Below are 14,889 nucleotides of genomic sequence, written 5' to 3' on the forward strand. Positions count from 1 at the left end.
GGGCCCATGCACTTGTGCCATCTTCCACTGCTTTCCCAGGTGCATTAGCAGGAGCTGGATCGGAAGTGGAGCAGCCAGTACTCGAACCAGCATCCATATGGGTTGCTGATGCCACAGCTTTACCTGCTGCACCACAGCTCCAGCCCCAGGTTGTGTGTGTGTGTTTTTTTTTAAAGATTTGTTTATTTTCTTGAAAGGCTGAGTTACATTGAGAGAGAGGGAGAGACAGAAATCTTCTGCCTGCTGGTTCACTCCTCAAACAGCTGCAACAGCTGGGCCTGTGCCTGGATGAAGCCAGGAGCTTCTTCTAGATCTCACAAGTGGTTGTGCTCAAGCACTTGAGCCATGCTTCACTGTTTTCCCAGACCGTTACCAGGGAGCTGGATTGGAAGTAGAGCAGCTGAGACAAGGACTGGTGCCCAAATGGGATGCTGGCATCACAGATAACGGTTTAACCTGCTACGTCACAACTCCGGCCCCATCAGATGACTTCATATCTGTGCTGTCCAATATCATAACCACTATGTGGCTGTTTAATTACGGCTAAGTAAAACAGAGTTCCCCTGTCACAGCGGCTGTATTTCAGGTGCTCAAGAGTTGTATGCAGCCAGTGGTTACCATATTGGCTAGCACAGACGTAGAACAGTTTATAGAACAGAATTGGTTTAGAGAGTTACCAGTGGAGATAAGTGGATGTGTAGCATAATGAAAGGCCCAAAGAGTTGGATTTTTGAATTAAAAAAACTCCCAGGTCCCTATTTAAGCCTAGTAGCCTTGGGCAGGTTAAGAATCTCAGCCACATTATCATCTTTAATCATGAACCCTTTCCTTTGTGTAGTGCTTGACAGATCTCAGCATTGTCTGTCATTTTGAGTCGTGTCACTATAAGTCTGTGTGATGGTAGATGAGGCATCTCCCCCTCTCTGCTATGAACCTAGAGAGAACTGAAGCTAAATCAGCAGAGGGCCAGCTCCCAAATCACTCAAGCTGGCGGAGTATAAAGTAAACATCTTATATGTAAGCATTCACTGTGTGCCTGAATGAGTGAATGAATCCAGAAGCTGTTTGCTTAGGGTAATGAAGCAGGTGAGGGGAGGGCCAGACCTGCCTCCCCACATGTCCTTTTTGCCTGTTTCCATTTGGAATTCTGTAATGAGGAGCTAAAAAATGTTTGAGCTAAAGGCTTCCTGTGAGTTTCCCGAGAATGAATACAAGTGAAAAAGCTCTCTAAGCCAGTGGTCCCAAATTTGCATGGTCAAAGGAATCACCTGCGGCAGATTTCTATCCCCTTTCTTCTGATTCCCAGTGGCTGACATAGAGCCCTGGAATCTATGTTTAACAGGTAAGCCCAGTGCTTCTTAGCAGCTGTTGAGGTTGGAAATGGCCCAGGGCTATTTGGATATTTATGACATCTTTCACAGGCCATACAAAATAATCAGCTTAAAAATGAGCCTGCTGTAGATTTATTGAATTTCGAGTCCCACCTGTGGTTGCCTTGACAGGGCCTGACCCAGTGATTTCCCAAGTCTTATACATCTGGAGAGGGAGACATTCCCCACCCCATACACCTTAAGGCCAACAGCAGAGTTGAGGGATTATATAACCGGGAGGCTGCTGCGCTTTTTAGGGGAGATTCTTGAAACTCTGTGTTTGACTTTCTCTCCCCAGCCATGGATGCATCATACGATGGTACTGAGGTAACTGTCGTGATGGAGGAAATTGAGGATGCGTACTGTTACACCTCCCCTGGGCCACCCAAGAAGAAGAAAAAGTATAAAATACACGGAGAAAAGGCCAAGAAACCCAGGTAAGCCAACATATTTCCATGGCTGCTGGCATCTGTAAACAGAAGCTGTTTGGGGAGCTGTGTTTAGCTGAGGGAAACCTTAAGATTCATTGAAAGGGTGCAGATGCTGGAGTCCTGGACTGGATGATAGGAGGAGAGAGTTGGGGGTGGCCCAGCAAACGACTGGATTTATGCTCGCATTTGCCATTCCTGGCCAGACCTTGCTTACTAGGTGTCACCACAGGAAGTGCACCGTGCAGATGATAGAAGCTCTTCGTACATAAAAGAGCTATGAGCACATTATTTGTTGTTACATCATTGTTATCTAAATATTTAGAACATGTCATTAATAAAATTATAGAATTATAAATAATAATGTCCAAATTACAGCTCTTATGTTCCTCTTAACTGAGCGCAGTGAACCCACTGAGGCCAGCAGCATTGGTTCGCTGTGATGCTTCTGCTTGCTTTCCTCTCAGCCTTGGGGAGGTATTGTCGACCAAAGACTGGCCAAAGACTGAAGGAGTGAAGCGTGTGAGTGGCAGGCAGCCTGGGTCGCCAGCCCCTGAGCGTGCGAGGACAGGACACCACATCTTTCTTTGCTTATATTGGGTTTTTACGCCAGTCATTTCTGCTGGAACAGTAAACCAGCTGAGCCGGGTTCCAGGTTTCCAAGGGGGAGAACAGCTGCTTGCTGTCTGCATTTATTTTGCCAGCTTCCCAGATGCCTTGGGGGCATTATTTAAATATTCCTTACTGGGTGTTTAGTCCTGGTTGAGATAGACTTTGAAATGAGAAGCTGGGTTTTCCATCAGCTGAACCCTAACACTGGTACTTCGCGGTTGAGTAAAGGAAAACCTGAAGAAGTCATTGCTTCCTCAGGTCTGCTTACCTTCTGTACTATTACGACATCTACCTGAAAGTGCAGCAAGAGCTCCCCCACCTCCCTCAGTCCGAGATCAATAAGAAGATTAGTGAGAGCTGGAGGCTTCTCAGCGTGGCCGAGAGGAGTTACTACTTGGAGAAAGCCAAACTAGAGAAAGAAGGTTTGGATCCTGTAAGTAAATCTTTTTCCTAGCTAATTTCTCCATTGTTTCAATAGGGAAAGCCTGGGGGAGACCAACCCCCGTCTTTTCCTGTCTCCTTTGCCTGGGAAAACTTATCATTTTCTTTCTTGAGTCTGTTATTGCCATTTGCATCTTGATGTGCCCTGCGCTCTCTCATTCTCTGGTTCAACAGCACGTGGAACTGCCATTCTCTGAGTTCTCTGCAGTGAGAACCTCCTTTTTTGAATTTTAGTATAACAAGTAGCTCTTTATCCCCATGGGTAGCTAGTATTTTCCTTAATGTAGTGGCTTCCGTAGACATTTCTGCTACATCATGAGTTTTCATGTGACAAATGTAATGTGATGTAATGAATTTGTGCTGTCCACTGTCAATTATAATATAATCGGGAGTCAAGTTAGCGGTAAATACAGCTGTTTTGTGTAGCCCTACATTCTGTTGCTATTGGTTGTGAACTAAGCTGAAAACAAAAATACGAGGTTAGAGACAACGCTGATGGTGGATGCTGAGGGTTTGAGTGCTTGGATTAAAGAACTAACAAGGAACCAGTTAGGTTTGTGTCTGTCAGCCATTTTGTTATTTCTAGTTCACAGTAGCAAAATGTACAGCAACTGTTGAAATTTTTTTAAAATTGAAATTCCTGCTGGGGAGGGGGGATTGGAATTACCTTGCTATTGCAAGCTGAAACCTTTTAACCTTAACTCCTCTTTTCATTGGAAACAATTGTCTCTAACTTTGTTTTTGATGAGTTAGAGCAAAGCTTCCTCAGGAAGGCAAGGACTGTGCTATCTGCAGGCTGTGGTGTTTTGTTGGAGTCCATCTGCCACTGCCACTAGCTGAGTTTGTCCTTACTGGCTTGTCATTTATCTTCCTAGAAGAGCTGTGTGTGACCTGTAGTCTGGGAGATTCCAGTCTGTGCTCCCTCCTGGTGATTTGTCTGAAGTGGTGACACTGGGGATACTGTGGAGGGAGGAGAGGTGGGGCTTAAGAAAAGCACAGCTGTTTTCCCGTTATTTAAAGTCAGCACTCTTTTACTTGACCTTGGAATGAATTGACTTTTGAAACTCCACATTAGTGTAGATCTTTATTAAGATTTAAAAATCTTTAGTTATCTGTGGTGGTTCCTTTAGTACATAAGCTCCTTTTTATCTGCCACCATCCCCATGCCTACCACCAAGAATAGGTTAGCTATGGTACTAACAGCCTGAATTATTTAACTTCTTTTTTAAATTAATATTTATTTATTTATTTGAAAGCCATAGTTAGAGGGAGAGACAGAAAGAGATCTTTCATCCACTGGTTCACTTCCCAAATGGCTGCAGTAGCCAGAGCTGGGCCAGGCCAGAGCCAGGAGCCAGGAGCTTCATTCTGGTCTCCTAAGTGAGTGTATAGGGGCCCAGGCACTTGGGCAATCCTCTGTTGTTTTTCCAGGTACATTAGCAGGGAGCGGGATAAGAAGTGGAGTAGCTGGGACTCGAATCGGCATGCATATGGGATGCCAGCATCGCAGGTGGCAGTTTTATCTGCTACTGCACTACCCCTGGCCCATCATTTAACTTTTTTTTTTTTAATTTTTAATTTATTTTTTTTTGACAGGCAGAGTGGACAGTGAGAGAGAGAGACAGAGAGAAAGGTCTTCCTTTGCCATTGGTTCACCCTCCAATGGCCGCCGCGGTGCGCTGTGGCCGGCACATCGTGCTGATCCGATGGCAGGAGCCAGGTGCTTCTCCTGGTCTCCCATGGGGTGCAGGGCACAAGCACTTGGGCCATCCTCCACTGCCTTCCCGGGCCACAGCAGAGAGCTGGCTTGGAAGAGGGGCAACCAGGACAGAATCCGGCGCCCCGACCGGGACTAGAACCCAGTGTGCCGGCGCCGCAAGGCGGAGGATTAGCCTATTGAGCCACGGCACCGGCCCATTTAACTCTTGAGTCTTGGTTCACTCAGCTGTGAACCAAGGTACCATCTGTGGAGATGGTACCTTCTCTTAATGTTTAAAAGCAGATAACCTAAATTATCTGAGTTCTTGGTACATACCGATTTGGTCAGTAAAGACCATCCTTTAGTAGATTAAATATCCAGTGATCATATAATAAGGACAAGTGCCGCTCGCTGAGCAGACTGAAGCTTTCTGTGCTCTCCTTGGGCTCCCTGTGCCTGCCTGGAGCCTCAAGGGAGTGCTAGCGGCAGCTGTTCCCTGGCAGCCCTGAAGCTCCATCATTATTCCTTCCAGTCCGTAGAAGAACTGTCACCCAGGCCAGTCTGGTTTCTCTGTGCTGGCATTTATGAAGCACAAAACGTCCTTTTGTTTGCCACCATTTAACCTTCTTGTCACAATTTCTCTACTTCAAAGGGTGACCTGAGAATGTCGTTTCCCCATTACCTGTCCAATAAAAGTTCCATACAGAATTCAGGCTGTCTGCTCTCACGTTTCATCTGAATGCTGCTTTTAACTTCCCATCTCTTGAGTGCTTCCTTTGTGCCTTAAGTAGTTTCATCGACTTCTTTCTTTTGATTTATTTAAAGATCCTTTAGTAATTGACTGTAGTGCTCCTTTTAAAAGTTGCTTCTGAAATTTTGTTGTTGTTCCATTTAATTTCATTTCTCACTTAACTGTTTACTTTTAACGTTTCCATTTTCCTTGTTGGGTGACTTTCAGTTTAAATAGTAAAACTAAAACATGCCTTTGTCATGGTTACACTTATCCATGCAGCGTGGTGCTTCTAGGACCTGGCCTCGTCCTCAGAAGACCTGGCCTGGAGTCCCAGCTTTGCTGTTTTATATTTTGTGTTTTGGGGAAGTTCCTCAAAAGCCTCCGTTTGGCCTTTATTTCTTCTTTTGTTAAATGAGAGTAATTATAATGGCTAACCTAATAGCATTGTTTTTGAAATAAAGTTGGCTATTGGGTTTGAGAACAGTTTCTAACCGTAAGTGCTGGGTCAGGGCTAATGCCCATGTTTTCCCCTCACTGTGTTCAGGAGCATATCAGACAGCCTCTGTTGAATACGCTCTCTCTCATGAGGCCCTCTGCTTTCTGACCTGTTGTCCCTCTTCTCTGTGAGTCTGTGTCAAACCCACGAGCTCAGAATCCTCACTCACTGTCCTGAGTTCCACCGTGCTCTTTGGAGTTACATTTTATGCCTTCGGGGTTTTGTTGAGCACTATATATCCTGATGTGTCAATCTTGGGCTACTTTGGAATCCTAAATTATCAGCATTCAAAAGGAACTCAGAAATATCCAGAGTCAGCTTCCTCGTGTTACAAATGGGGCAGTTGAGGCCTCTAGAGGGGACAGGATTTGCTCGAGACTACTCAGACCTGAGGTTCCAGCTCAGTTCAGATGCCAGGATCCGTGCCCTCTCTGGAGTTCTGTCCCTGTTACCTGTGTGCTGTGTCACTGAATTGCATTGGCTGAAGTATGTAAGTGAAGGTGGCATCGCTCTGGACGGAAGCCAACCCTTTCTGAGTTAGATCAGGAGGGCAGAGTGTTTCTGGTCCTAGTTGTATAAATAAAATGAGCTAGTCAATGTACTTGGTGTGATCTCAGCCCATTTATTTCTGCTGTCTCCTCCTTCCTGACTTTGTCCTCAGAACGCTAAGCTCTCTGCACTGACTGCCGTGGTTCCAGACATCCCAGGTTTCCGCAAGATCCTGCCCCGCTCAGATTACATCATCATCCCCAAGAGCAGCCTGCAGGAGGACCGGAGCTGCCCTCAGCTAGAACTGTGCGTGGCTCAGAACCAGGTGTCCCCCAAGGGACCTCCTCTTGTATCCAGCACTGCCCCAGAGACAGTGCCCAGCCATGCAGGCGTGGCAGAGCAGTGCCTGGCTGTGGAGGCTCTGGCTGAGGAGGTGGGAGCCCTCACCCAGCCAGGCGCCGCCTTGCAGGAGATGCGCACCTCAGACATCCTCAGCCAGGACGTGCTTCTAGAGGAGGCTTCCCTGGAGGTCGGAGAGAGCCACCAGCCTTACCAGACAAGCCTGGTAATCGAAGAGACCTTAGTGAACGGCTCAGCGGACCTCCCTGCCGGAAGCCTGGCCGTGCCCCCCTCCCAGGTTGGGGAGGGCGTTTCAGTGGTAACAGTCGTGCGGGTGAGTGGCTTTGGTCCTCCGGCTTCATCTGTTAAACACTCTGCGAGCACCATGCACTGTGCTTCTGGAGCAGCTGTAATTAAGATGTCTACATGGCCTCTGGTGGGGTTGGAGTTCTGAATGGTTGGTTGTCCCTGGTTTTGCTTCCGAGTTCTCTTGAATTTCTCAGGCATTCTCGTCAGCTTCTCCTTGCCTAGGGTAACCAGGATTTTCTTCACTTGAGACAGTACATGAAAAACATTTGTAGGAGAATAGTAGTTGGATTATATCCATGAGTCAAAGCGAGGATCCATCAATCTGTTAGTATTGATCAGGATTTTATGTTCTCTGAAAAATATTTCAGTAAACACGGTGGCGCCTTGGACCGTATATGAGAATTTTCATAAGGTCTTCGTGGGTACAGGTGGGGTAAGACGGAAGTTCTTTTGAAGGCTGAGTTGTGGAATCTCAGAGGAGAGAGCGAGACTCTCTCCAGCGGCCTAAGTACCATGCCCAGGCGAGGGGAAAGCAGCAGTCTCAGGGATCCCACAGTCCGATGTCCAGGAGGCGGTTGGACACCATGCAGTAGCGTATCTTTGGAGAAGGAAGCCCTTCTCTGCTGCCTGAGACCAGCATCCTCCAGTCCCTGTCGCCTTGGTGGAAGACAGCAGGTACCCCTGCAAAGAATCTGTGCCGGGCCTACATCGTTTTTGCTATCTTTTGTCCCAGTGCTGGCTGTATCAATGAAGCTGGGCACTGATCTGCTTAAAACAGGTTAACATTTGACAGGCTCAGAGGAATTGTATTCCTTCATTAACTGTTTATGTCAGGTGTCCCTGAGTCTCAAAAAACTCCAGTTTTCTGGTCTGTACAGTGATAGCACATTTCCTGTGGGTACTAGTTTTCTTCATCTTGGTTGTTAACTGAACTTTTTAAATTTTTTCCTTTGCCTACAGGATTCCAGTGACAATAACTCCTCTGCACCAGCCACACAGTTCATCATGTTGCCTCTTCCTGCCTACTCAGTTGTGGAGAACCCCACCTCCATCAAACTGGTCAGTATGTGAGGAATTAAGGGCTTCATGAGCATTCTCTTCCAACTATGTTATAAAAGTCTTAGACTCCGAGAACACTAGGACTGACAGGTCTCTGGGATTACCTGGTCTGGACGTCTTTAACTGGAGTTTGCTGTAGCTAAAGCTCTACAGAATCCATGGACTTCCCTCAAGTTACATACAAACTTTCTCTGGGGGATGTTTTCCTGGGATGGATTCCATGGCTTTTATCAAATGTTCAGAACCTTACATTACTTAGAAAAGTGAAGGAACCACAGGTGAAAATCAAAAAAACCCAGATGAGGAAGTACCTGTTCAAGGGCACCTAGCTGAGAAATCAGAACCAGGATTCTGGCTTCTTGATTCTGTTTATTTATCATTTTTTAAAAAAAGATTTATTTATTTGAAAGTCAGAGTTACACAGAGCAGGAGAGGCAGAGAGAGAGAGAGATCTTCCATCCGATGGTTCACTCCCCAGTTGACCGCAATGGCCAGAGCTGGCAGATCCGAAGCCAGGAGCCAGGAGTGTCTTCTGGGTCTCCTGCGCGGGTGCAGGGGCCCAAGGATTTGGGCCATCCTCTACAGCTTTCCCAGGCCATAGCAGAGATCTGGATCAGAAGAGGAGCAGCCGGGACTAGAACCAGCGCCCATATGGGATGCTGGCACTTTAGGCCAGGGTGTTAACCACATCGCCAGCCCCTTATTTATCATTCTAATCACACACTGCATCATCTAGGCTAACATATTTATTATATTTAATATCTGGTATAAAGTAATTGTTTTTCTGTGTATTGAGCATGTATCCTGTAGTTTTACTAAATTCATTAGTTCTTGAGTTTTCTGTAGGTTCTGTTGATTTTTTTTTTATGATTTATTTTATTTATTTGAAAGGCAGAGTTACACAGAGCAGAGAGGAGGGAGAGATCTTCCACGTGCTTGTTCACTCCTCAGATGGCAGTAGCAGCTGGGGCTGAGCCAGGCCAAAACCAGAAGCTTCATCGTGGTCCCGAATGTGCATGCGGGGGCCTGAGGACTTGGGCCATCTTGCTTTCCCAGGCACTTTAGCTGGGAGTTGGATCAGAAGTAGAGCAGTCAGGACTCAAACTTGCACCCATACAGGATGCTGACGCCACAGCGGGAGGGGGCTAAACCTGTTACTCCGTTAACACCTTTCCCTCTATTGGATTTTCCTACACAATCTTGTACTCTGAGTAAAAACCATTTTGGGGCCGGTGCCGCGGCTCAATAGGCTAATCCTCCACCTAGCGGCGCCGGCACACTGTGTTTAGTCCCGGTCGGGGCGCCGGATTCTGTCCCGGTTGCCCCTCTTCCAGGCCAGCTCTCTGCTATGGCCAGGGAGTGCAGTGGAGGATGGCCCAAGTGCTTGGGCCCTGTACCCCATGGGAGACCAGGATAAGTACCTGGCTCCTGCCTTTGGATCAGCGCAGTGCGCCGGCCGCAGCGTGCCAGCCGTGGCGGCCATTTGGAGGGTGAACCAACGGCAAAAGGAAGACCTTTCTCTCTGTCTCTCTCTCTCACTATCCACTCTGTCAAAAAACAAACAAACAAAAACCATTTTGTATTTTTCTTTCTATCCTAGATTCCCAATTTCTTGTTCTTGCTTTATTTCATTGTCTAGGCCCTCCAGTACAATGCTGAATAGAAGTGATAAGAGCCAATATCTTTATTTTGTTTCTTAGGGAGAAAGAATTCAGTCTTTCACCATTAAGTGTAGCATCAGCTATAGGCTTTTCACGGATGTTATTCCTAACTTTTCAGGAGTTTTATCAAGAGTTGGATGTTGGGTTTTATCAGATATTTTTTTCTGTGTCTGTTGATAAGATTGTGTGGATATTCTTCTCTAGTTTAATAATGTGATGAACTTCCTTTTAGGTCTTTTTAAAATTTATTTTTATTTAAATGTTTTTTTGAAGATGTAATTATTTAAGAGATAGTTACAGACAGAGAGAGGTAGAGACAGAGAGGTCTTCCATCTGCTGGTTCATACCCCAAATGGCCTCAACGTCTGGAGCTGGGCTGATCTGAAGCCAGGAGCCAGGAGTTTCCTCCAGGTCTCCCACATGGGTCCAGGGGCCCAAACACTTGGGCCTTCTTCCACTGCTTTCCCAGGCCATTAGCAGGGAGCTAGATTGGAAGTAGGGCAGCCGGGACATGAACAAGCACCCATATGGGATGCTGGCACTGCAGGCTGAGGCTTAATGGACTATGCCACAGTGCCAGCCCCTTGAGTGAGCTTATTGTATTTTAAAGAATTTGTCCATCTCATCTAAGCTGCCAAATTTATTAACAAAGGTGTTCATGACATTCCCATATGACCTTTAAAAAATAGTTGCATACATAACAGATTTTACCATTTTAACCATTTTTAGGTGTACAGTTATGGCATTAAGTGCATTCACAGTGTTGTGTAGTCATTACCAATATCCATTTCCAGAACTGTTCTGTCATCCTAAACAGGAAGTTTACCTAGTAAATCATTACCCTTCCTCCCTTCTCCCAGCTCTAATAACCTCTGTTCTGTCTTTAGTCATTGAATTTGTGCCTCAAATAAATGGGATCATACTAATATTATAATTTTGTATGTGACTTTCTTGATGTTTTCAAAGTTCACACATCATGTATCAGGATTACATTTTTACGACTGAGTATCCCATTCTGGATACATGCCACATTCTGTTTATCCATTTCTGTGTTGATGGACTCTTGAGTTGTTTGCACCTTCTGGCCGTTGTGAATACTGCTGCTATTCGTGAACTTTGGTATACAAATAGTAGTTTGAATCCCTGCTTTCTGTTCTTGTGGGTATACAGCTAGGAGTGAAATTGCGGGGTCACATGGTAAATTTATGTTTAGCTTTTTGAGGGACTCTTTTTTTTTTTTCCAATTAGGTCTTATTTATTTATCTTACATTTATCATGCCATGAATTCATAAGGAATGGGTTCCAGCAGCTCAGGCTCCTTTCCATTGGTTCTGACAAAGTGGGCTTCTCTGGGTGGAGCAGGCTGACGCTTTAGTTGAACCCAGGTACCCTTCTCTTTGGCTTCCTTCTTCTTCTGATCATTTTCCTTCACACGTTTCAAGAAGCTATCTCTGCTCTTAGAGTGCTTAATGTGTTCAATACGCACATTTATTCTCTTGGCAAGAATCTTGCCTTTCACTTGTTTGTTTACAACAATGCCAACAGCATGCTGGGTAACATTGTAGACTCTTCCAGTTTTTCCATGGTAACATTTATGGGGCATTCCTTTTTGAACAGTACCCATTCCCTTGATGTCCACAATGTCACCTTTCTTGTAAATGCGCATGTATGTGGCCAAAGGAACAACTCCATGTTTTCTGAAAGGCCTGGAGAACATGTACCGGGTACCTCGCCTCTTTCCCTTTGTGTTCGTCATCTTGGCGAATTACTGGAAGATGGCGGCTCCGGCCGAAAGGAAGCTTTTTGAGGGACTCTTAACATCTATAGAATCTACTGGTTTCATGTCTCATTCCTGATTTGGGTAATTGGGATCTACAGTTTTTTCTTGGGAAGCCTGGCTAGAGATTTATCAATTTTACTGAACCAGCTTTGGTTTTCTGTCTTGTTTTTGCTTTGTTTCACTGATCTCTGCCCTATTATGAATCATTAACTTTTCTTCTAATTTCTAAAGGTGGACACTGACATTGATTTGAGATATTTCTTTTATATTATATAATACTTTTTTTTTAAGCTTTATTGATTTGAAAGAGTTACACAGAGAGAGATCTTCTATCCCCTGGTTCACTCCCCATTTGGCTGCAGTGGCCGGAGCTGTGCTAATCCGAAGCCAGGAGCTTCTTCCAGGTCTCCTACGTGGGTGCAGGGGCCCAAGGACTTGGGCCATTTTCCACTGCTTTCCCAGGCCATAGCAGAGAGCTGGATTGGAAGTGGATCAGTCGAGACCTGAAGTGGTGCCCATATGGGATGCCGGCACTGCAGGTGGTGACTTTACCCGCTGTGCCACAGTACTGGCCCCATAGAATACATTATGATTTACTTCTTAGACCTTCTGATTTACTTCATGGTATTAGAAGCGGATTACTTGGCCCTATGCTGTGGTGCAGCAGGTTAAGGCACCAGCTTCCCATATTTGAGTCCTGGCTGCTCCACTTCTGATCCAGCTCCCTGCTAAAGTACCTAGGAAGGCAATGGAAGATGGCCCAAGTCCTTGGGCCCCTGCACCCATGTGGGAGACCCAGTCTTGGCCATTTTAGACACTGGGGAGTCAATCAACAAATGGAAAATCTATTTCTCTAACTCTGGCTTTCAAATGAATTAATAATTGGGCCGGCACTGCAGCTCACTAGACTAATCCTCCGCCTGCAGTGCCGGCACCCCAGGTTCTAGTCCTGTTCGGGGCGCTGGATTCTGTCCCGGTTGCCCCTCTTCCAGTCCAGCTCTCTGCTGTGGCCCGGGAAGGCAGTGGAGGATGGCACAGGTCCTTGGGCCCTGCACCCGCATGGGAGACCAGGAGGAAGCACCTGGCTCCTGGCTTTGGATCGCAATGCAGTGGCCATAGCGGCCACTTGTGGGGTGAACCAACGGAAAAAGGAAGACCTTTCTCTCTCTCTCCCTCTCAATGTCTAATTCTGTCTGTCAAAACAAAAAACCAAATGAATTAATAATTAATAATTTCAGATCTTTCTGAATTAATAATTTCAGATATATTTCTTTTGTTGATTCTAATTTTGTAGGTGGAACTTTATGGCTTGTATGATGTGAATCCATTTAAATTTATACATACCTGTTTTACGGCCAGAATATGGTCTGCCTTGCTAAATGCTCAGTGTGCACTTGAAGAGCATGTGAAGTCTGCTGTTGGGTGGAGTGTTCTACACATGTCAAATTATGTCAGGCTGATTGACAGTGTTGCTCAGCTCTTAGATTCTTACTCATTTTCTGCCCATATGTTCATCAGTCATTGAGAAAAGGCATCGACTGACATTGTGGATTTCTTTTTCTTCTTTCAGTTCTGTCAGTTTTTATGTCAGTCATGCATACATACACATGCACATACTTTTTTTTACAAATTTATTTAATTTTATTTATTGGAAATGCATCTTTGCATTTCCAACCAAGGCTAGGCCAGGCTGAAATCAGGAGCCCCAGAATCCATCCAGGTCTCCCACATGGAAGTCTGGGTCCAAAATACTTGCGCCATCACTGCTGCCTCCCAGGATGTGCATCAGCAGGAAACTGGGTTCCAGAGAGAAGCCTGGACTTCAATGCAGGCATCCCCAAGGCGTCTGAACTGCCGCACCAAGTATTTTCCCCTGTGTTGTGTATTTTAACTGTTACTAAGTACCTAAACATTTAGGGTTATGTCTTCTTGATAAATGGACCCCTTCATTATTATGAAGTGGATCTTCTGGATCTCTAGTAATATTCTGTGCTCTGAAATCTACTTTGTCTGACTCTAGCCTTTATTATTATTATTATTAATATTAGTGAGAAGTCTTCCTATCCTTTTACCCAGTTTATATCTTTGTATTTAAAGTGTGTTTGCTTTGTATTTTGTGGGTAGCATATAGTTTGGATATAGCACAAGACTCATTTGACAATCTCTTTTTTTTTTTTAAGATTTATTTATTTGAAAGAGTTACACAGAGAGAGGAGAAGAGGCAGAGAGAGAGAGAGAGAGAGTTCTTCCATCCACTGGTTCACTCCCCAGTTGGCCACAATGTCTGGAGATGCGCTGATTAGGAGCCAGGAGCCAGGAGCTTCTTCTGGGTCTCCCATGAGGGTGTAGGGGCCCAATAACTTGGGCCATCTTCTACTGCTTTCCCAGGCCATCGCAGAGAGCTGGATTGGAAGGGGAACAGACTGGACTCGAACTGGCACCCACATGGGATGGTGGAACTACAGGCAGTGGCTATACCTGCTACGCTACAGTGCTGGCCCCGGCAATCTTTTTTTTGTTTAAAGATTTATTTCTTTATTTGAAGATCAGAAGTACAGAGAGAGAAATTTTGCATCTGCTGGTTCATTCCCCAAATGACCACAATGGCTACAGCTGAGCCAGGCCGTGGCCTGGGAACCAGAAGCTTCTGTTCTATCTTCTTGTAATTCAGTTTTGTAATTTATTTATTTGAGGTACATAGAGAGGGGAGAGAGATCTTTTTTTTTTAAAGATTGATTTATCTGAAAGGTGGGGTTACAGAGAGGCAGAAGCAGAGGCAGAGAGGGAAAGAGGAGTCTTCCATCTGCTGGTTTACTCCCCTAGTGATTGCAACAGCCGGAGCTGGGCCAGTCCGAAGCCAGGAGCCTGGAGCTTCTTCGGGGTCTACACATGGTTGCAGGGGCCCAAGGATCTGTGCCGTCTTCTGCTGCTTTCTGAGGTCATAGCGGAGAGCTGGATTGCAAGTGGCAGCCGGAACTCGAACTGGCTCCTATGTGCGATGCTGGCACTGCAGGCGGTGGTTTTAGCCACAATACCACAGCGCTGGCCCTGATATTACTAATATTCTATTTCCTTTTTTTTTTTTTTTTTTTTAGATTTATTGTATTTATTTGACAGAGAGATTTTGGATTCTCTGACTCACTTTCCTAATACCCATAACAGCGAGGGCTGTTAGAGAGAGACTGACTGACTGGCTGGCTGAGACTGAGCTCTTCCTTATGGGGCTGGGTCAGGCCGAAGCCAAGACCCAGGAACACCATCTGGGTCTCCCATGTAGGTAGCAGCAGCCCAAGTATTTGGATCACCTTCTGTTGCCTTCCCATGCACATCAGAAAGAAATTGTATCAGAACTGTCACTCAGATATGAAATGCTGTCCTCAGAAATTGCCACTTAGCTCATTATGCCACAACACCAAGCCCTGCAAAACTTTCTCATTCAGTAATTCATTGTTTAGGGGCTGGCCTTGAGGCAC

The 14,889-nt window shown here is 45.6% G+C and overlaps 2 protein-coding genes across 4 annotated transcripts in view; one reads left to right on the forward strand and one right to left on the reverse strand.

Annotated features, from left to right (window-relative positions):
• HMGXB3 (HMG-box containing 3) overlaps positions 1 to 14,889 on the forward strand; it is a 55,712-nt gene that overhangs the window by 2,482 nt on the left and 38,341 nt on the right. For all 3 annotated transcript variants that reach the window (XM_070076305.2, XM_008255250.5, XM_017341188.4), the window contains exons 2-5: positions 1,669 to 1,807; positions 2,669 to 2,843; positions 6,441 to 6,941; positions 7,877 to 7,975. In XM_070076305.2, coding sequence (XP_069932406.2) covers positions 1,671 to 1,807; positions 2,669 to 2,843; positions 6,441 to 6,941; positions 7,877 to 7,975 — 912 coding nt within the window. In that variant the 5' untranslated portion in view covers positions 1,669 to 1,670. The remainder of the gene's footprint in view (positions 1 to 1,668; positions 1,808 to 2,668; positions 2,844 to 6,440; positions 6,942 to 7,876; positions 7,976 to 14,889) is intronic.
• On the reverse strand, positions 10,865 to 11,434 carry LOC138850185 (large ribosomal subunit protein eL21). The gene has a single exon (XM_070076308.2). The coding sequence runs from the start codon at positions 11,390 to 11,392 to the stop codon at positions 10,910 to 10,912; it is 483 nt and encodes a 160-aa protein (XP_069932409.1). The 5' UTR covers positions 11,393 to 11,434; the 3' UTR covers positions 10,865 to 10,909.

Source organism: Oryctolagus cuniculus, chromosome 6 (assembly GCF_051225735.1).
Source record: "Oryctolagus cuniculus isolate XC-2025 breed Fujian yellow rabbit chromosome 6, ASM5122573v1, whole genome shotgun sequence".
Taxonomy (NCBI): domain Eukaryota; kingdom Metazoa; phylum Chordata; class Mammalia; order Lagomorpha; family Leporidae; genus Oryctolagus; species Oryctolagus cuniculus.

What these genes read in the sequence shown, in the direction of transcription:
- LOC138850185 (XM_070076308.2), bottom strand. Translation starts at nt 11,392, where the DNA reads ATGACGAACACAAAGGGAAAGAGGCGAGGTACCCGGTACATGTTCTCC.